The following is a 23,298-nucleotide window of genomic DNA, read 5'->3' as shown; positions in this document are numbered from 1 at the left end:
GTGCCAGGTCTGAAAAGTCTAAGAGTCTAAGGACACTTGATTTCCTTGAAGAAACATTGTGTTCTGATTTTCCTTTGAATTCAACAAAATGCAATTTTTAAATTAGTCCAATCTCTCCAAGAGACAGCAGGATTAGCTCCAATTTTTAAAGCACCAAACCCCACTTGTTTTACTGTATTTCTTCGTATCCCAGAGGAAAATGCAGCTTTTCTGGCTCTGTGAGTACTACCGTGATCACTGACCAGAGGAAATTGCTACAGAACAACACTTTGAGCGTCTTTGACTTAGAGGTTTGGATGGGCTAAATGAGACTTTTAAAGTAGTGTGTCTAAACTCCATTGAAAACATTCTCAGCTTTTTAGAAGGTCCCCAAAGGTTCACTAAGACACAGCATGCAAAAATTAGTAGCTAGCTCCTTTGCAGAGAAAGGCTGGCAAGCTTGATGGGGAAATACCCTTCAGTCACAGCAGGGAGAGTGGCCCTTTGGGAAGGGCCCAGATGGACTTGGCTCTCATGGTCAGCTACAGTGCCCAGCCAGAAACACCCTGCTTGCTGCTAAAACCAAACCAGCTGTTCTCAAGCACAAGGCTAGATATCTCTCAATTGCAAAACTGTCATTACCTAGTTCTGTGATCATGCTAGCTAAGAAGACCATACATGCAAGTTTTCCAATTGAATTTAAAAATACATTGACTAGTTGCTCCATGAGGTGAGTGGGGACATTTCCTATCCTGGCCTGCTAGAATGTGGCTAGCATATGTACCAGCGTGCAGAGGATGCGGTCTTGAAAATGAAATACAAATTCTTCTATGTGTCCTTAGGTGAGCTGTGGATGTTGGAGAAATTAACAGAGAGCTGAGCAGTGCCCAATCTCCAATGGTTTGAAACTCTTGCTGCTGATAAAGGCAAAGGAGTAACACTGTGTACGGGCACAAAGTAGGAGGGAAGGGTTGACTACAAGCTCCCTGGAAAAGGGGTAATGGTTTTAAACTGAAAGAGGGTAGATTTAGGCTAGATATTAGGAAGAAATTCTTCACCACGAGGACAGTAAGGCACTGCAATAGGTTGCCCAGGGAGGTTGTGGATACCCCCTCCCTGGAGGTGTTTAAGGCCAGGTTGGATGATGCTTTGTGCAGCCTGGTCTAGTGTGAGGTGTCCCTCTCATAGCAGGGAGGTTGGAACTAGATGATCTTTAAGGTCCTTTTCAATCCTAACAATTCTATGATTCTATGACTACAAGGTGCCAGTTAAAGCACACAGATGCACACGTCCAAGCTTTCTTGGTTGCCTCTGTGGCTAGGCACAGCCAAACATACATGTGAGCAGAGGCTCCTGCTGAGAGCATCTGGGGCCCTGGAGGCTGTTGGCAGCATTGTCACATCGTGGGTCATGGTGCTTTCTTTCCCCTCCACAAAATACCCCCAAACTAGAAGGGAAATGCAGTTCAGGTGAAATAGATGGTTCTGACTCACTGTGATGGCTCAGAAAGGCCCTTGGGTAGTACCAAACCAGAAGGGCGGATTCAACATTCCTCCAACCACCAATGCTCAGGTGTACCTCAACCACAATCAGTGGAGACTGCAGAGAGGAGCAGGGCAGCAATGAAACCCAACCTTTCTCTCTTCCTTCTGCAAGACAGCAGAGCTACCCCTGCATGTGTGCATGTGCCATTTTGAAGCCAGCCCTGGGGAGACACAGCAACCATGACAGCCTTTGCATGATGTGCCCCACTGGGTGCCTGCTGGGCTGGCGTGGCTCTGCACCCACCCCTACTGCTAGCCCCCTCACAGTGCAACAATTTACCCTTGAATAAATTAGCAATAATTGGAAATCCACTTCACTGGACCTTACGCAGCATGACTAATGTGACTCACTTTTTAGCTCTGTTCCTTTTTGTGTAACCACTCAGCAAAGAGGGTGCCTTAGAAAAGAGAAGAACCAGTAAACTTTATGCTGTGGAAAAAGAAATGACGGTCTCTGAAGTGTGATATAAAGGTTTAATAGGTGCTTTGGATGCACAAGAAGCAAGTGTTTTAAGAGTACTGTGGGGCACAATGCTTCTGCTGATGGCTTTTTTGCCATTGAATCCTCGTCTTTACCTTTTAGATGGTGCATGTTAATTTTGGTGGCACAGGGACAAGGCTCAGAAAAGTACATCGCTGCAACAAAGGGAATAGAAATCTGCAGAGCACAAATAATTTTGAAAAAAAACCAAGAGACTTGTGCTATTTACAAGAAATATTGCAGAGGTTAGGTGGGCTGAGACTCATCTGAATCTCAGCCTTTGTCTTTGCCTAGATCTCTTATGAGAATGTGGTTAAGCCATTTAAACTCCTCCTTCGTGGAAAAAAAAAATATGAAAGCTTATTTAGAATGATATACACTTACAATGAAATTACAGCATTAAAAGCTAAGATGCCAGAAATGCAATTTTTAAAAAGTGAGAGTGTAAACATTGCTAATTCTGGAGTGTCACACATATCAGCTTTCTTTCATGACTTTATTCAAGCTCATTACATCAAGCTAATTGCCAGGCCATTTTAATTTTTTTTTTCCCAAAAAATAAAATGAGGAATATTCAGCATAGAAATGCCTGTGTAAGCCCTGTTATGTAGCACAGCTACAATATTCAAACAATTTGGCAAACTCAGTGCACTCACAGTAACTCGCAGCCTGGTATATGAAGTAAATATGGTGAATTACAATACAGAATTTGTGACATAATCAGTGTGGCTTTCTTAATGCCGCATGCAAATACCATGTTTAAATATTTATCTTTCGGTACCTGCCAACAGGTATTTTCCATTCTAGGGGGAGTATTTTTTTTCTTGATTTATGCACATAATTCCTATAACGTGAAGCCCAGATACGCATGCAGAAGGAGAGAAAAGTATATCCCTGTAGCTACGATTTTTTCTGAGACATTAGGAAGACAAGTGTTTCACAATTTCTGTGCAGGATCTTTAAGCAGAAATTGTGGTGCATGAAACAATCCCAATTTCCAAGGAAAAAAATTATAGCCTTTCATTCTCATAGCAGCATGTAACTAAGGTTTAGATGAGTGAACAGATGCATGCAAAAATCAGCCATGAGAATGGAAAACATTCATTTTCACAATCTGCTAAATCTGCTAGGTACGCATGAAACAGAGCCAAAGAGATCTCCAGCAGAACGCAATGTCACAGTCTTGGCACAATGGGGAACTTTCTCAGAGGCTGCTTGTGCCAGCACTGGCACTTATACTGTACAGCTGTGTTTAGAGATCACTGAAATATACTGGAATCTCAAAGAGTTAATAATACGACTGCTATTAAAATATATTCTCTCCACTTCCCACTTTTCCAGGAAATTAGATGTGACTTTTTCCTTATTATTGCAGCTACAGCTTTACATGAAGTAACAATCTCAACAGAGAGATTTTTCTAGTGCCTTCCCCTCTGCAACAGCCTAAGTCCCTTATCAAACCCTTTCGGTGAAAGCTGCACAGTGTTGCCTTCACAGCACTTACATGACCCAAGCTTAGTGACCTCATGCAATGCTGAAAAAGATCCCAAGTTTTGTATGATTTTATATAAAACTGTTCTTCTAAACCAGAGTGAGCATATAATTAGACTGGGTAGATTAGACGGAATTAAAGAATATAGTCAAATCTTCTCTTAAGTAGCAGTTTCTCAGAAATAAGGCTTCTGACTTTTCAAGGGTGAATTATATGTCTTATTCTGTGGAAATGTAGATCTTATCAATTTAACTTCACAGCTGGTGCCCGGCCTCCAAAAGCCTGACTCTCTAAAGCCCAAAGAAAGCAACTGGATTGAGCACCACCCTGTCTCAATTTAGCATGTTGAAAACAAGGGCCGTGGGCAAAGAAGGATATATGGAAAAGCAGAAAGGGAGGAGACCATTCCCTCAAGTGCCAGGCTTCCTCTGACAGCTCCTTTGTGCCTGCTCTTGGTGTGGGAGGCTTGGGCCCTGTTCCTAAAGAAGGCACCTTTAATCTCTTTCCCCCTAAATTCGATTTGTGCTCAGAAGCTCTTGGTTTTAACAGCACCTGCAGGATGAAGACCTTTTTTCTTAAATGATACGAGTGGTTTTCTGCAGAGGCAACACTGTTTTCTCGTCTCCTGACCAGAGTCTTTCCCTTTGGAAATCTGGCAGCTTCACACGTAAGGGTAATTTCGTAGATTATCTTTTAGGATCTTGGATCAATTTTAATGGGAAAAAGCATTAAAGGAACTTGTCACATGGCTCCTGGAACCACATGGAGAGTCAAGGATGTCTCCGTGCTCCAAGGCTGCTGCTCAAGCGCTTGCATTTATATTTCTTGGCAAAAAACCACATTTCTGTACTCACTCGATTTCCAGAACAGGGTGAAAACCAGATGCCCTTCTTTGCACCATGCAGCTTACTCACTGGGATGTCTACATGAAAGACACTGTGATGATGGGGTTTATTTCAAGGAGGTGGTTGATTGGTAGCCTACGGTGTTGCCCTTTTCATGCCACACTCTAGAAGGCAAAAAAAGAACTATGAAAGGAGGTGTGCTAGCGCCAAGGCACTCTATGAAGTGCACCTTCCCTCTGATCTATGACCTGGAATTGGTCCCCAGAGGCAGGGAGGTAGATGCTGCCAGAACGGCCCTTGGACTGCTTACAAAACTCTGCTGGAGTCCTGACATGAGGAGGAGGAAAATGAAAGGAGTAGTTTGGAAAAAAATACTTTTGTTTAGGCCAGATCTGTGACCTGTGAAGCTGTCTCAAAAGGGGTACACAGCCTCTATCCTTCCTTCAGAGGCTCCATCAAAAGGAATGCCTGGAATCTGTAGCTCCGTGCAGCATAATGTTTCACTGCATACTCTTTCCTCTTTGTTAAGCTCCAGTAGCATGCATTTGGTATCTTCTTCAATGATTTCTTTGGCCTTTACTGGGGTAGCTCTCTTTCTTCCTGTTTAAGGAATTTCCAGGGTAATTAGTCAGCACCAGAAGAACAGCCAATTTACTTGTCTAATTCAGATGCAACACCAGCATCCACTTCTCTAGCTTGTTCTATAATTGGCAATGATGATTTTGAACAGTGCTTTGGGGAAAAAGTACCCTGCATTTAGGGAGTCCCAGCAAAGTTGGCAAGTTTTTCAATATTGCTGTCCTGGTTTGAGCCAAGTTGAAGCCACTTTTCCTTTTACTGATTTTTTTCCTTCAATAAAAAGGATGTGCCTTAGCTGGTTTTCATTCAGCGGCGAATGGGATGCAGAACAATGTTTTGGGGGGTTTGGGATGCTGTGTCATGGATGACAGAGATGCCTGACATAAATGAAAAACACATCATTCCTATTGTGTGACAGTTCACTGCAGCCTCTTGGGAAAAAAAAAAAAAAAGGCCACAAAAAAGAATTGAACTAGTTCACTGCAGTTAGTGTAAAGCAAACTCTTTGCTGTGCGTGCTGTGAGTCTACCTTGGCATGCTTATAGGTTGCTACCACGAGGCTGACAAATGCTGGGGAACCTGCTTGCATGGTTCGGTGAGTCCAGAGGAGAGAATATGGTGAGCAAGCTCCGTAAGCCTTGAGAGTGAGAGTCAAGGAAACGTGTAAAGTGCCAAAAGGGAACCAGTAGAACATTACACTTGTATGAAATGGGAGTAATCTCATTACCAGAGGTGATAACCATTGCACCCCTGATGGAAATGCATAATTACTGAAAACAGCTAATCAACAGCAAGAGCAGCAGGGTAGCCAGAAGCTCCTCTCTATACCATCTACTGTGCTTAACCCAGTTGAGCTGCTCCTCCTCCACCTTCTACAAAAGGGTGGGTGAAACACGCTGCGCGTACAGACCCTCACATGTGGGTCAGCACAGCTAAGAGATACAGAGCTTTGCATTTTTAATCACAAATAAAACATACGTCAGTTCTGTGAAGTTTTGTTCTTAATTATAGAGGATGCTCAAGCATGCCACAATTACAGCTGCTCATTTCATAGCTACACCTGTAGATAAAAGGGTTTGAAATAACAGTTTAACACCTGTTTTAGCTCCTGCTGAAAAGAACAGTGACAGCAAGTTTCTTACCATTAATCTCTGACTTTGAGAAACCTCACCTTTCATTTACTAACAATATATATAGCTATTGGCAATATGAAGTGGTAATTCTCAGGCTAATGGTAAGATAAGTTGAATTGTTAATGGGATTTGGGGCCAGCTAAGGGAGAGCTCCAGATTCTGTGTGTGTGTCTTTTAATGAAAAGAAATCTGACTAACAGCAACTGCAGTGGGGCCATGAACTTCCATGCTTCAGAGGTCCAGGGGAAACAAACTGAAGAGATCGGTGAATGTGGGGCCAGCTATAGGATGTACTGAGTGTTTAAGGCCAGATACTGCTGGTCTGTATTGTGTGTTAAGATACATATTATACAGACACAATGTGTATATGCTTACTACTATATAGAGGGAAAAATGCAGGACTGGGAACAGGATTTGGCCATCATGCAGTCCATGTTTGTGTGAATGCTGTGTTTACGTGGTAAAGTCACTACTTTCTGACTGTGCTGAAGCAAGTGACCAGTCACTCTGTCTATTTAATGCAGTCAGAAAGTATATATAAAGTATATACATATACACACACACACATACACTATACACACACACGTATATATGTAACTATATGGACACACATGCCTATTGGCCACACCTGCTCTAACAGGCTGCTGGATTCAACAACCTCTAAGACATTGTCTTTTTCTCATCCTAACTCTTGCAGCATCTGTCCAGGCACTTCCAAGAGAAGGAGGAACTGGCTTGAATTGTTTTTTATCAAACTAAAACAGATTAAGGAAGACTACAGAGGGAGGAAAAAAATAGCTGTCAGCAGTCGTAAGAAAAATACATAATTTTTCACTTACAACTAGAAAAGCAGTAAAAACTGTATGAATTGTTTCGAGGTTTCTAAACAGAAACAGCTGCTCATGGAGTTGGCAGGCAGTTAAAGAAAAAGCATAAATGAAAGTTTTCCTGGTAGAATAGTGGTACCTTCGATGGTACCAGTTTCATGCCTGTTGAGGATCTGATTTCTTGATTAGATTAGTAAAATAGGACTAGAACCACACAGGGACACGTGCATCGCATGATGATGTTTGAAAAAAAGAAAAAGAAAAAAAAAAGCCATAGGCTAAAATGTATAAGCTCTCCCTTGAGCACAGATAGAAATCCAGGTCTCTCTTCTCTTAGGTTCATGCCCTAATCACTGAGCTTGAAAGTCAGCTTCAGGCCCAGATTCACTCTCTGGCCCAGTTAAAGCAATCTGGAGGACAACTCTTCCACAGAAGTCCTTGCATACAGATCAGAGTTTTATATAGCAAGCAGGGTGCTGTCATCAGTCCAGCTAAGGACAAATAGACCTCTCTTCCCTGCTTCCTGGACAAGTTTTCTAACCACTACAAAAATCATGCAATCACACAATCTAATTCAGGTTGGAAGGGACCTCAAGAGACCACCTTTTCCATCCATCTACTTAAAGCAGGACTATTTGTCTACACCAGGCTGCTCACAGCTTCATCCAGCCAAGGCTTGAATAACACCATGGAGGGAGGATGCACCATGGCTCTGGACAACCTCTTCCAGTGTTTGATCATCTCCATGGGAAAGACTACAGCCAGCTTCTCCCCTCATGTAATCTGTGGTCATTGGTCTTGCCCTGTCACTGAACTCCTCTGGGAAGAGCCTGCCCCTGCTATCTATCCAGCTCCTCTCAGGAAGCAAAGCCTCCATTAAGGCCCAACTCAGCTGTCTCTTCTCCAGGATGAACAAACCCAGCTCCTCAGCCTCTCCTCCTGCACCAGGACCACCTCGGTGGCCCTTCCCGAGCTCTTTCCAGTTGCTCAATCTCTCTCTTGTCCTGGAATCCACAGCTGGGCAGAGGCACCCCACAAGGAGACTCTCAAAAGCTAAGTGGAGGCAATGGATCTCTTTCCTGGACCTGATGGATGCACCTGTGCCAGCAGAGCCCTGGAGGTGATTGACCACCTTTGCTGCAAAGGCTTCAAGCTGCAACAGGGTAGGTTTAGACTGGACATTAGGAAAATTTTTTTAACAGAAAGAGTGGTTAGACACTGGAATAGGCTGCCCAGGGAGGTGGTGGAGTCACCATCCCTGGATGTCTTTAAGGGTCATTTGGATGTGGTGTTTGTGGATATGGTTTAGAGGAGACCTTTGTAGAGTAGGGATGATGGCTGGACTTGGTGATCCCAAGGGTCTTTTCCAACCTGAATAGTTCTATGATTCTACGAGTATTTCTTCTTTCCTATCCTAGCCATTTTTAGATAAAAAGACCACAGTTTCTGTGCTTTGCATGTGTCTCCTGTCAGAGTTTGCTAGGCAAGTTTTGATCCCATCTGCTCAAGGACTTTAGACAGAACATATCTTTCTGACAATCTTGGCGTGAAAGGGACAACAAGCTGCCAGAAGAGGACAGAAGCATTTCTGAGTATGCACAAAAGCAAACTTTCAAGCAGGAGCACATGCAGGGATTAGCAGTGTGGCTGGGAATCACATTCTTGGATGCAGGTGTCTAAAGTTAACTCAAGGCAACTAAAATTTTAGGGATCAGAAAGTATAACAATGCTCCAGTGCTAAGGACATTTCAAAATACCTGACACTGTGAAGCTATGCAACGAAGTAAGAATAAAGTCTCTTGTTCATTAAGTCTCCTGATTCTAGCTGGGTAAAGAAGAGGACAAACCAGGTTGCAATCATGATATCATGATAACCACATACAACGAAATGAGGGCAGAAAATGGATAAGACTGTGTGGGCTGGAGATAGGAGGAGGACATCTCTGCCTGACCAATCTGATGGCCTTTTATGACAAAATGAGTGGCTCTGTGGACAAAGAGAGATCAGCAGATGTAATACACCCTGACTTTAGAGGACATGGCATTTTCATCTGGAAGATGAGAAAATATGGGCTAGAAGAATGGAATATTAGATGGTTTGAAACCTGGCTGGACAGATGAGACTGAAGTACAATAAACCATTGCTCCATGACTAGTTGGCAGCTGGTGACAAATGGAGAACCCCCGGCTTTGATACTGTGGCCAATTTTATCTACCATCTTCAGTGTGAACCTCAGTAATGGCAGAATGAGCCCTGAGGAAATTTTCCAGTGACACCAAACTAGAGTGACATGACCAGTAAGGGTTTCAGCCCAGAGGAACCATAAGAAACTTGAAGGAGGATGAAAGAGGCATAATTTCAATATTTTCAATAACAACTTGGGTAGTGCAAGAGAGGTTAGATTCCAGTACCTTCAGAGATTTATGATTTGGAGGGAAATGCAAAGACATCCTCAGACTGGATAGAGAAAAAAATAAATTGAAAAGGAATAACAATACCACATATGAGATAGAGACATAAAGGCATAAACAAAGCTGAAAATGCATTAAGAGTATTAGGTTACAGTGAACAAGTGCCACCAAAGCAGTGTAATACAAAAAATAATAAGCCAAGTCTGAAAATATATTAGGAGGAATATAATATATCATGAAATAGGAAGTAATTGCACTGGTTTATGCTGCATTTAGAAGAGCTCAGTTGAAATATCCAGTTTTGGGGACCAGAAATGAATAAAGATTGGGGAGAATCCACAAGCTTACAATAAGACTGATAAGATGTTCAGGCACCTCCTGTTAGAAAAAGCTGAAGGACATGCAGTGAGTTACACTAAAAAGAAAATCTTTAGAAGACATTGATAAGAATTCAACACACAAAGACTGTTTTATAGGAGAGGGTTACAGGCTTTTGATTTTCTTTCTGTAAGTGGTAATGGACAACAAAATCTGTCTCATTTGCTGAACATATCATTGAAGTTTAATTATTAGAAAAGCCTGAGTAGACATTAGAGGGACCAGAGACATCTGTGGACATTGTTTACAGCTGGTTACAGAAATATCCATTGAGAATGCCTTGGAAAGGCTTAACCTTGCTTCAGAGGCCTGAACTAGATGACAGTTGCTCCTCCAGTTCAATACTTCTGTTATTCCAGAAAACCCTCCAGCAAACGATCCCAAATGGAGGTCCCAGTTTCCCCTGCTAGGTACATTTACCAGTAGAACAAAAGAAGACACAATCCAGTAAATGCTCTGCTTCAGTCAAGGAATCAGGCTTGCCACAGCAGATCTATGACACATACTAAGGAACAAAAGTTCAGGATGGGCCATCTCATCTAAACTGTGCTTCTACCTAGAAAGGTTGGACTAGATGATCTTTGAGGACCCTTCCAACCTGGCATTCTATGATTTTATGATTCTACTAAGCACTTGCAGAGTTCTGGGTGTGAAAAAGTCAGCAGCTGACAAGTCAGGAGCTTCCTGCGTGCAACTCATCTATTTAAAAGGTAGCACAAGTCCTTGTTTCTTGAACAGTGAGAGTCACAAAAGGGCCTATAGGCAGCCAGCCCTGTGTGAAATCCCAGGCAAGATCTCTCTGAGCTGAGAAGCTGCTGCTTTGTGACAATGTCCCTCAGCAGGGCCTTGTTTCCTTCACTAGTACTTCCTCATATCCTGTCCTTCACTTACCAGCTCCTGGACCACCCCAGAAAGGAGCATACTTATCTCCAGTTCCAGCTGCAGTGTGCAACACAGAGGTCCTCTCTGCCACTACCTGGTTTCCAGTGCTCGGAGGTACATGTTAAATATGCACAATATGCTTTTTTTTTTTTTTTTTTTTTTTTTTCCCCCTACCCCAGTCAGGATGGCAGGAGGCTGCCTGTCAAGACCATGTAGCCTGACAAGGTGAGCCTTGTGCATCTGCTCTCCCTTAACAGCACAGATAAAGCTCAGAGCTTCAATGACCAAAGAAAGGGGAGGTCTATGAGACGCTTTTGATCCACTGATGGTGCTTATGGCAAAGTGTTGTTGCTCTTCCTACAGGAAACATTATCCCCAGGGAGGGCATGCACCACCCAGCACGTTGCTGTGTAGCACCAAATACACCTCTATGAAGAGATGGACGTAGGAAGAGGTGATGTCTGCTGACCAGGGATTGGGACTACCCTCGCAGGCTGAGGGCCAGTTGCTCTTTCTGCTGGTTTCTGTTGTCACATCAAGCACTACTCAGAGCTTGCTCAGTGTGTGAATTCCTCCCAGCTACAAAACTGAGCATGTCCATGCAGGGCTACTTATAAGCAGCCTCAAGCACAGGAACACACAACCCAACATCATATTTCTGGGCATTTATTTTTCTTCTCAGTACTTCCATGATATGTCATCCATGATAAGCAAATTTGACAACATGAAACCAAATTCTGAGACCAGGTGCCCTGACTGGCAATGCTCAGGTGCTGCTGCTGCTGTTTTCCACATGCTTTCCATGGCCCTGAACAAGCTTCTGCAAAGCATCTCCTCTAGAAAAACACATACTCAGATGCATCAAGTGGCAGAGTCAAGCATCCCTCATCCCTCCCTCTCATTCAGTGAGCTCTTCCACAGTCAACCAGCAGCTGGTCATAGCAGGCGCAGGGTCATCTGGAAGGTGAGAGGTGCTCTGCTCAGAAACTACATCACTCCCTCCTTCATTATTTCAACACTGCAGCTGTGAATGAGGGCTTAGATTAGAAATTTTAAAATTATCTACAGGAGATGTATACTTCACAATTTTAAGGAATAAATGGTTTGCTCTTCAACTGTGATAGGGAAAAAGATTTTCTAATATAAATATGACATAGCATATACCCTTATAGCTATTTGGTCTATTAATGCCTAGAACAAGATATTGCAAGAAAAGCAAGTTCAGTGACCCACACATCTCCTGTACCATTGCCCACAGCAGTTGTCCCATAATTGTCCTTCAAGGTATGTAAGAAGAACTTCCTCAGGATCTTTGTGGAACAGCTTTACAGGCCTGTTCAGTAAAGGGATGAATGTTTCTTATGCAGTGCTGCCAGTCTTTGGCTTCTATAGCATCGAGCTGTAATGCAAGGACCTCAGCCCACAGGACAGGAGAAGGCCTTTTTGGCTATCCCATGCTCATGATGTTTAACTGTGATTTGGTCACAAGGCATGTATAAAACAAGGTGTGGGCTAAGATATGAATTAACAACTGTGGAGCCTCTTTCTACCCAGTGTGTTTCTTTTGTATTTGAAGCAGAACACAGCCACTCCCAGATTTAATTTCTCATGCATATTTCACTCCATTTTTCCTTCCTGCAGTATTTGTGCCATTTATCTTGTCCTATATTCACTTTCCTTTTTTTTCCTACTTTTGGGAAAAGCATCTAATATCCCTGTAGCATTAGTTTTTCTTTGTTAATGTCAAAAAAATGTTAATCCGTGAAGACTTGCTTCCTAGATAATGTTAATTCAGCTGCCAGTTTTATAATAGGATTATGCTTTCTAGGATTTAAAAATCCCACTTGTTAGCTACAAAACAGACTTCTACTAACAGCTATAAAATCTAATTTAATCCCTATTGGCATTAACTAAATAGCTGAGGTATAATTTCTGCCTAGCTACACTTAACACCCTGCTATTGCCATAAATATATAAAATTCCCTTTGAAGTTATAAAAGAAACTGTTCAGTAGGATAAACAGGGTCTCATGAGTCCAATCATATGCTATCTCCAAGGCATAACAAATGTTGTTTACATATTGTAAGGATTTTGTGGACAGTTTATTTAAATAGACTCACCCATGTTTACATGTATTAATTTGCACTTTTCCTCAAGAAAATGCAAACTAAATTATGATCTATAATTATTCTACTTAAAAATAATTGGTTAACAAGTGGAAGATTTGGTCTGTGTGGAATAAAATTTTAAAATGTAACCAAATAACCTGACTAAGCTGGAAGGAAATAACAATTTGTTCAACATAGCCCCTTTTTAAGCACAATTTCACTGTGAAACCTTGGAAGATGAAGTTATCTTAAGCCTGGCATAGAAAAAGCTATTTTGAGGCAATCTAGTAAAATAGTGTAACAAGTAAGGAGGAAAGAATGAGCAAGCCATGGTTTATAATCATCGTAAAATGAACAGCCAGAATCTTTACAATCATTTGCTCCCAAATGAAGAACAACACAAGGATTTATAGTCTTCTGGAGCTCAGTGATCAGAAATGAAGAAAAATATTTACAATTCTTCTCTTCCAGCCTTAAAAGAGGTAATAACTGTCAAGTACATTGTTCTGGAGAGAGTAGCCCTCATGCTCTGCAGTGGAAGAACAGCAAAAAGAGCTATTACAATGATACACAGTAGACTGCACTAGGTTATGCAGCCATTCAGGAGCTGAAACAAAAATCTCAGAGCAACCAAGCTCCTTTAAAGGTAGAAACTGTAGTCAAACTCAAAGACCACTAGAATTTTATTTATTCTTTCAGAAAATATGCGGACTGCTGCTCAGGCTCCACAATCAGCTTTTTGCTTTCCTTATTGATAAACAAGAAGACAGATCATCATCTCCCTTGTGATATTCGTAGCCAAAAGGAAAGATGGGCAACCTCAGCAGAGCAGCTTCCAATGACATTCAACACCGTAGTATGCTGGATTTGCAGGTGTGTGCATTTGTCTTTGGGGACAGATATATAATATACTTTATCCAATGCACCTAGATGTGCTAACAACTGTGCATGCTCCATACATACATTAAAAAGCACTGCCAAAACAGCAACTTTCAAGTGCAAGTAGGTGCTTTGACTTACCCAAAACGAAGAAAAGAAATGTGGCACCATTTTTGCTTCTTTGCAAACGAATATACTGGTTGGAAGCCCAAACACTGGGCATGGCAATATGCGACCTGGGGACACATTAAGACCTTTTGTGCCCCTGCTGCATACTGTGTAGCCAGCAGAGACAGGCAGGTTTAGATGTGAGTAAGCAAATGCACTTGCTAATGATCTGTCTGCTCTTATTATGGCTTTTACTACAGTAACTAGAAAAAGTTCAGTAAGCCAGAGGCGTGTTTTTGTAGCTATTTTGGGTACCTGCCTGTTCCACTGGAGCCTACTATTTTGGTGTATAAAGCACTGTTAACATAACAGTCTTCACAATTCAGAGAAGAAGGTAATTCACATAATACGTAAAAACGAGGGCTTTAGGCAATCGTCATTTGTGTGTTTTGTCTTCTGTTGACCAGAGTCAAATTAGTCCACTCTAAATGGTGGAAATAAAAAGCTGTTTTTAGATGGTTCTATACTTATTTTGGGAATGGTGTATCCTGCAACTAGCACATCGCACATGCCTTCAATACCATATATAGTGGTGTATAGGAGGAAGATGCTCACACTCCTGAACGGCTTAATCCTCATTTAGATACAAATATCCTTATTTCAGTGTGAAATGTTATCTGAAGGACTGCAGTATCTGCAGCATCATGAATACTGTGGGATCCTGCTAAATGGATACAGTGGAAGAAGATGAGGTTTCCACATAGGTACTGAGTGCTAGGATCTCTGTTCTCCAGAAGAATAACAGGTGAAGCAAAGTACAAAGGTTAAATATCATGCTTTCAGCTGGCACCTGCTAAAGTTCCCAAACCTTACTATGACCACACACATCTCCACCCTTATCTGCAGCTTTCGTATATACATCTATGTTGTTGCACAGTCTGACATGACAAAATCAATTTTCTTACCCAGTATCCAGCCATACTTCCTTGTTTTGCTACGTAATAACACTACTAACCCCCAGGTAAACAGGTAATATTTAAATAGTTTGGTAAAACAAAGCACAGATTTTGCCCATAATCTTCTGAGTACCTCTAAGATTCCCCCCACTTCTCACCATCCTGTAACAGGTCCAGCTTTGAGGGCATCAATGCACTGGGAAAAGTATCATACATTTCCACCTCCCCTAACCTACCTATCTTATTTCAAGAAGTCCAAAAGTCTAGTGAGACCACCACCTTGACTCTGACTGTACAGACAACTAGAAGAAAAGCTTAACAAAGGGCAACTGATGTATTCTGTGTGTCCTTCCACGTTCTGATCCATGTCCCTGTTAATGGATTCTGTGGATTTCGTCATGCATGGCTTGCCTCCCTGTTTTCAAAATTTGGCCCTTGCAATGTGGAAGAATAAGTAGGGGGGACTAATGGTTACAAGCATGATGGAGTTCTAGGTTCGAGCCTAGGTTTCAAATTTAATTGCAATAAAACTTGGACATACAAACATATTTCCCTAATTTCTCAAGGCTGACAAAAAGGCAAAGCAGGCCTTGAGTGCTGAGAAGCCCCTGACTGCAGTCCAGGCAGTATCCTTACATTTTGCTCATCACCCCACTGCAGCCCTGTCAACACAATCTAATGCATGGCCCTGCATAGAAGCAGAAGTCTGCCCAGATTTGATCCAACAGATTGTTTCTAAGCTACATGTGTATGCTGGACTTTTGGTATTGGCTTGATTTTCTGTAGCACACTTGACACTCAATGGCTGCCTTCAAACTAAGTGCTAGATGTTTACTGGCTGTGCAGCCAGGTCCTTCTTGGTACAAAAACATGAAACATTGGAAACTGGTCCAGAAATGTTTAGCAATACATGACTTCTAGTCCTCCCATTAACCTTTAGTACCCAGGTGTGCTGATGTGCCTGCAGACAGTTGGACTGTGCAGGAAGAGTTTACATGCTATGAATTCCAAGTCCATACAAACATTAACTGAATGTTTTAAAAGTATTTTCCCAGGTCTATTAATGTATTTCTGCCTGAAATCCCTGTTAATACTGAGCCAAGATGTTTTACCCTAAGTTTCTAGACACCATTCTGTCATTAGTAATAGTTTTATCAGAACATGTCCAAGTCAAACTTAATTGGATACATCTGAATCAGTGAAAAAGAAATAACTGGCAATTCAAAGGCTCTGCTTGAAGAGACACAAGCATTACTGAGCCCATTAAGAAGAAAATTGCTGAATATTGCAATCATCCTTGTGAATCCTCAAATCGTTATGTTAGGAAGATGATTGGCTTGTAGAGTAAAACAATAAGAACAAAAACTTTTATTGTCACAGTTACCACTCAGGAGTGGCAGTTCTTCCAGGACCATGGTGGGATTAATAAGGAAATGAAAACACTTTACAACTTTCATAAAAATGTATATTCATCAGAACTCTTCAAGGATCAAAAAGGCCTTGCAGAGTTTCACTGTACAATTCAGCTTCCCTGCAATAAACCAGAGAGACTTCTGGACTCCCCAATTCCTACAGATGAAATTTCCCATGCTACTGAGACTTTTAATAATAGCAAGCCACTGGGGAAAGCAGCATTCCCATTTTAATTTTGTGCATCTTTTGAAGAGAAGTCACCCTACTATGCGCCTGTGTACATTTAATCATTCTCTACACACTTTATCAGCAAGTCTTCTCCCTGTAGGAGGAATACAATTAGGTACCGCACTAATTTATTATAAATAAAGCAAAGACCTGGCAAAATAACCTAGTTATCAATGTTTCATGCAACTGTGCCTATGAAGTACTAGCTAACATTCTCACTACGAGCCTAGAGAAATACCTGCGGCATTGATAAATCCTAACCAACTTGGCTTTCTTAAAAAAAAAAAAAAATCATCATCACATAATTGAGAAAAACTGTTGATTTTGTTTGAAGTTGCTAGAGATTTATGGTAGGCAACTGCACCTTTTTTTCCACTGATACGGGGAAAGGCTTTAATAAGATCAATAAGGAAATGCATTTCAGTAAGAAAAGCCTAGGATTGTTTTGTACACCGTGCTGACCCATCTTATGAATTTTTCTCAACCCCCAAATTTAGTTGAAGTGTTATTTTATATGCAAGAGCCTCTTCTCATCAGAGATAAGGAATAAAAAGGTCAGAAGGCCTCAGATTAGGGGAAAAATGGTAGGCAAGGATGCTGTTTGCTGGCATGCTGTTCTGACCCCAGAATCAGATCACTAAAGAGATGGAGGAGGCATTCTCATGGGAAGACATCTCCATAAAATCAGCATGTATGCGGATGATCTGCTCTTAACTGTAATGAACCCAGAGTCATCTCTTATGTACATGTTATTCATAATAAACAGTTTGAAAAGTGGTCAGACTTTAATCCTGTTTTTAAACATAGGCATTTCAAAATAATTAATTGAATATATATATATATTTATATTTATTTTTTACTTTTTTTTCTTCAGTGGTACAGCACAGCAACGATCTTTTAAATGGCTACAAGATACTAAGTAGGAACAAACTTATGCCATGACCCCAAGAGGCCATGCTGTGGATAAGCAAGACAGGTCCTTCCCTACCCACCCTCTTATCCAAACCAAACCTCCCCTTGCTCCTGAGGGGAGCAGGGAGTACCGAAGAGGCTCGGGAAGTACTGTTCCCCTCTTGAGGAAGGGATGTGAGGAAAGGACAGAGCTGAGGCCTCCTCTTCCCCAGTTTCTTTTGCTCAAGTGCTGGAGGAGACAGTAACTTCATTTCTAGAAGACACGAAGCAATACAATCATGATCAAGAGCTAAAAGAGCATAGTAACTTCAACCCTAATCAGTCATACATAATATTACAGTGCAGCCATGAATATCAATAACTTTTATTGGATGAATGAGATCTATTTAGTTCCAGAGGAACAAGAATAACATTTCCTGTTTTCAAGTGTTTCATGTCAGGGGAGCACCCAAACATTTCCCAGCCCATATGTACAGGCCAAGGGGCTGCTTTTACATCTCTGATACAAAAAATGTGAGGATGGAAAACATGGGGTTTTGTTTTGCTTCTTAATTATAACACTGGCATTTTCCACAGAAAGAAAAGGTTGAATTCTAGCCCCTTCAAAATTTGCCTGAGACAATTTTCACAGGTCATCTTTGGCAGAAGCAACTGTGCCCTGCCTGGCCTGATGGCACACTAAAGAGAGCTACAGCATAAGACACCATATATCCCAGTTATTCAAAACCATCCTAAGCACCTCAAGGAAGATAAACCCACTAATAGCACTGGTTTGGAAGCATCAAAATGCTCTGAAACTCTTGTCAAGGATTCAGAAAGAGTCTAAACACTAGACTATCAGCTGCAACTGGTCTCTTGCTAGGTTGACCTAGTGGCTGACATCTCCTGGATGCTCTGAAAAACAGCAGCACTGTAGACAGGATCCTGTTGAAAAAAATGCTGTTCTAGAAAACTCTCTTGTAAGGGTAGTAGCCTTACAAGATCCATGGGAACAAACTACAAAATCTCAGCCCACTCTGCCCTTGGAAAATGAAAGCACTGGCATAGAAATCTTCCTTTCTCCAGCAGGAGGAGGAAACTTTTCCCCTGACAGTAGGTTCACCTGGGCATGGAAGCACAGCAAATAATACAGCTCTACAGAGAAAGCTACACTAGGGAGTGCCGGCTTGGCTGAGAGCTCTTGAGATACCTGCAGGTATCTCAGCTCCTACGTAGAGACTTCTCAATAGCATGACATGCAATTCAGCTTACTGGCTTATATGGCATGGTGAAGCATGTTGATGGAGTCATCTTCTTCCTCTTTTTTACAATTAAAAAGAAAGAATATTTAGGCCTTCTCCTGTGAAGAGCTAAACCAAATATAGGCTATTTTTGTACTATCAAAACCGATGTATCAACACTGCAATCTGTATTATTTCTAATTTCATAGTTTTAGAATTTCCATTTGAACTGTTCACTTAGAAATATCACCCATCAAGCTATTCTGAGTAAGTTCTTTAAAATGTATAGCAATACTGGAGAAATTTTACATCCAGATCAGTGGGGAAGAGCTCCTATATTCAACTGTGAATAGTAGCTCCAGGAAAATAATTTTGCTTTAGTGGTATTCAATTCTTGACCCAACCAAAAACTGAATTTCTGTTGTAGAAATTCCCAGTGTCATGCAGAGTCAGACACATGGAGAGGCAGTTGACAGGCCAAACCATGTAACATTATGCCTTTGAATGTCTAAAAACATCATGTGGAGCCCCAACCAGGATTTGAGATCAGCATGATTAGTAGGATATGTTCAGCAAGACCAAAGCTAACTTTGTAAAAGCAGGCTGAAATTTTCAGCAACACCGGGATATCTTTCTATCATCTTCCCTTCTGAATTTCTGAAGACCTCCTACAGTCCCCAAAGGGGTTGCAAAAGCCCCATGTGCCTACTCACATCAGGATCAGCCCTCAACTTACTCGCAGGCTTAGTATTCAGCACACTACAACTTTGCTTTTTAACAATCTCTTTCCACTGGTTCCCCTGAAAAAATTCTATGAGAAATTTTCTCCTTGTGAACTTCTTGCTGCAAGGTTTTGTTTTGTTGGTTTTTTGAGACTTTTTTCTTTTTTTTTTTTTTCTGATTAAGTCAAAATATCAAATAGGAAAAAAACATTGAAAAGAAAGAGAAGTGAACAGAAGATACATGAAATCATGGTCAGTGCTGTAGCTCTTGAAAGTAAGAAATACAGGCACCAAAATGGTACCTGTACCATTGTACCTGTACCAAAATGGTACAGATTAGGGTAGAGGTATGGATATGGCATCCCTCTTCTTGTGCTCTCTGTGAGCCATTACAAAACATAATCACGAGGGAAAAGCACACGGGAGGGTATTTTCCAAAATTTATTTGAGATAAAATATTGTATAGAAAATAGTTAAAGATTTTTAATTTATAGCCCCAGTTTCAAAAACAACTACTGCAATCAGATGAAGTTTTGCAGATGTTAGAGCTTAAGTTATAGGAAGCTCATCTTTCTTTCTTGTTTCCCTCTAAATGAGCAACAAAATGGAGCTGCCAACATTCCAGATTATTGATCTCTCCAAATCTAACTTAATCATAACACAAAGCACACAGCACCTTGTTCAAATAGACTTGTTAAGATGTGGTTGAAATTTGCAGCTTGGACTTGATGTAAGTGAAGGTCTTCTGTAGATAGGTGTTTGCCCCAAGGCACTGTGAACCTTCAACCAGGTCCTTAGTTTCCCTAAACCCTACATATCTGCAGTGGTTTAAAACTTCTATAAGTAAAATTTTTAGTGGCATGAAACACAGCAATACATATTCAAATTAATCAGTACTATTTGTTTTAAGAATAATGATTAAAGGACAGGCTCAGTGTTGCTATGTTTCCTGGTGGGTTGGTTTTTTTTTCAGTTTGAGATGACCCATTTGCAATGGGCCACTGAATACTGTACTTCAGTGCATGTTCTTGACATACCTTTCACTCAAAGTCTCCAAACATGTCATAAACATTAATTAATTAAGTTCCAAGAGCAATAATAATTTCAGCTTCACATGCACAGAATCTAAGTCTTCCTGAGTATCGGTGGCAGATCTAAAAATGAAATTGAATCTTCCAATTACTTTGAATTACACTTTGCTTACAGGTTGCTACTAGCTTCATCCAGCCAAGGCTTGAATAACACCATGGAGGGAGGATGCACCATGGCTCTGGACAACCTCTTCCAGTGTTGGATCATCTCCATGGGAAAGACTACAGCCAGCTTCTCCCCTCATGTAATCTGTGGTCATTGCTCTTGCCCTGTCACTGAGCTCCTCTGGGAAGAGCCTGCCCCTACTATCTATCCAGCTACTCTCAGGAAGCAAAGCCTCCATTAAGGCCCAACTCAGCTGTCTCTTCTCCAGGATGAACAAATCCAGCTCCTCAGCCTCTCCTCCTGCACCAGGACCACATTGGTGGCCCTTCCCGAGCTCTTTCCAGTTGCTCAATCTCTCTCTTGTCCTGGAATCCACAGCTGGGCAGAGGCACCCCACAAGGAGACCTAAGCAGTACTAATTCACTATGACAGCAGATACAATCTTGGTCTTCCACACAGAATTTTAGCAACTGCAAAAAGTTTTCCAACTGTCTTCAGCACCACACACGAACATTCAGAAATGCTGTTTTCACTTTTAAGAACTGCAAACTTTTTTTCTTTCCAACATAGCAATAATGAGCTAAAGGTTAAAGAGAGCACTATCCAAGACCATCCTTCTGGAATACAATCACTCCCAAGAAACAGAAAAGAATAAAATTTCATCCACATTTTTGAGATGACACAAGAAACTTTTCAAGCCTGTTTTCTTAACTTCATGGACAACACTTTCATACTGAACCCTAAACATTGTTAGCTGTAGTTGGACGCACTGTAACATGGATAGGAAAACTAACAAACATGAAAATGATGTGATGGCAAACTTACTTCCCTGTTCAGAAAGACCTTCCACTAGGAAACATTTATACCAGCTTCTTATATACATTGTTTAAGTTGGTGGACTTGGCAGTTGTAGGTTTACAGTTGGACTCGATGGTCTTAAAAGTCTTTTCCAACCTAAATAATTCTATGATTCTAAAGTGTGAAACATTTTAAAATGTTGGTTTATTGCTGGTGGTTGTTTTCACATATTAAAAAAACTAGCTTGCAAGCAAAACTGAATGCATGCTAGATCATTCTTCTTTCACAATTCCATGTAAACAAGAACTTGGCAGTGGTACTTGACACATCTACTCCTCTTTCCCACACTGCTCTCCATCCCTGCTTTCTTGCAGCTCCTTCAATCTAAACCACCCTTCAAACCCTGGTATACTCAGGTTCTAACATCTCCTTCCTTCAAAAACACCCCTAATAGCATTTCTTCCAAAAGGCTCAGGAATTAAATCTTGCTGAACACCCCCAGGCTCAATCCCAAACCCTCACTGTTTTGCTTACAATCTAAAGGTGCTTTCATTTAAACAAACAAACAAAAAACCCACAACCAAAACAAACAAACAAAACCCAAAACCCACCTGGTGATTCTGAACTAACTCTTCCTTTCCTACTTCTCTCTCAGAGACCATTTCCTCCTCCTCCCTAAGCAACATGCAGCAATATTAACAGTATCTCCTATTCCTACATGATGAGAGCTTACATCCAGCTCTGTATTCCTTCAAAATTCCCTCCCCTCTTATTCACACAGGATTGCTTTCAGTTCTGGATAAGCAGATTTTCCCAGCACCTTCACAAAGCCTATCACTGTTACATTACTTTGTATATCTCAAGATTTATCTTCGTCTCTCTGGTTGTCACTTCCTCCAGGCAAACCCAATGTTTTTCCACAAGCTCTCTTTAGCGCTGATTATATCACACAGATAATTTTTAATTACCTTTCTGTTCAGAGCCACACCATCTTCACAGTCCAGCACGGCACAATCTACATTTAGTGACGGGATTTTTCTTATCTTCTTCTCATCATCTGCAGGTACATACAGTACAGCTCGCCTGGGAACATACTTGTGAGATGATGCAAAGCGATAACTGAGCTTAGGAACACCAGCTGGCAGAGGAGAATCCACCCTGTAAAGGATATTGTTGAAATTAGATTCTTGGTATCAATGCTGTAGAGAATACTTGGCTATATTTTAAAAGAGAAACATTCCTACCTAAATAGTGTCTGGGTTTGGGTAATTTATAGATATATTTTCCTTAGGAAAAGGCAAGGCAGGGAGGTATCAGCAGTACAGTTAATTACAGTATAAAACTCTACAACTACTGTGTTCAACAGAAGTTGCAAACATAAAGACTCAGAACTGAAGACCTGCCCAGGCTGAGGTGATCCATCCAGCCTTTATTACACTGCCCATTCTGTGCATGACGGCAAGTACAAAACACAGAAGGGTGGTGGTTGGTTTTTCCCCTCCCATAGGACTTCTCCATAGGATGGAGGCTGTGCTGGGGATGGATCAGGCCTGCTTTAGGGATGAGGCTGCTATTTGCCACGTTTGCTCCATGAGCTGGATGGCATGCTATCAATGAAACAGGAGCATTGGTTAAAACAAACATGGGTCTGTGAAGTTGATTTTGCAACCTCAGCATGATACCAACAAACGTATTTGCATGCAAATTTTAAATAAGCAAAATTGATGGAAGGGGAAACAAGGAAAACAGTTACAAAAACCCCACATAATGTGGAACCTCTCTTATCCCAACGTGCCCTCTCAGAAGCCTTCAGATCCACAGCACAGACTTCCATTGACAAAGCTCACAAATCCACCAGCACCATCAGCAGGTTGTTGGCTATGGTGCCTTTTAAAATTTATACATGCTTTGTGCTCCACCTTTCAGTGCAGGTGTGAGCCTGTGGTGCCACATGGCTTGTGTGGGTGGCATCCATATGGCCCGTAGGCATCAGGTTTGTGGTGGTCTCCACCCTATGTCAGTATTCCTGGTTAGGGACCAGCTAACCCACTGCAGGTGCAAGCTGGGTTGGTGCAGTTGCAGGCAGTGGGGCTGCTGGGGGAGCCTGCTGGGGGAAGCTGCTGGGGAAGGCTGCCCTCAAGTGCAGTAGGGAGCTTGCTTTGCTCCATAATTACAAGCACAGAGAAATCAATTGCAGAGGGTGCC

At 41.5% G+C, this 23,298-nt stretch overlaps 1 protein-coding gene across 3 annotated transcripts in view; it reads right to left on the bottom strand.

Annotated features, from left to right (window-relative positions):
• CLYBL (citramalyl-CoA lyase) overlaps window positions 1–23,298 on the bottom strand; it is a 169,004-nt gene that overhangs the window by 56,644 nt on the left and 89,062 nt on the right. For all 3 annotated transcript variants that reach the window (XM_051616243.1, XM_051616262.1, XM_051616251.1), the window contains exon 2: window positions 22,062–22,251. In XM_051616243.1, the coding sequence (XP_051472203.1) occupies window positions 22,062–22,251 (190 nt within the window). The remainder of the gene's footprint in view (window positions 1–22,061; window positions 22,252–23,298) is intronic.

The sequence above is a fragment of the Apus apus genome, chromosome 1, assembly GCF_020740795.1.
Source record: "Apus apus isolate bApuApu2 chromosome 1, bApuApu2.pri.cur, whole genome shotgun sequence".
Lineage (NCBI taxonomy): Eukaryota > Metazoa > Chordata > Aves > Apodiformes > Apodidae > Apus > Apus apus.
The sequence above is the reverse complement of the archived record's forward strand: the minus strand, read 5'-3'. Positions and strand labels throughout refer to the sequence as shown.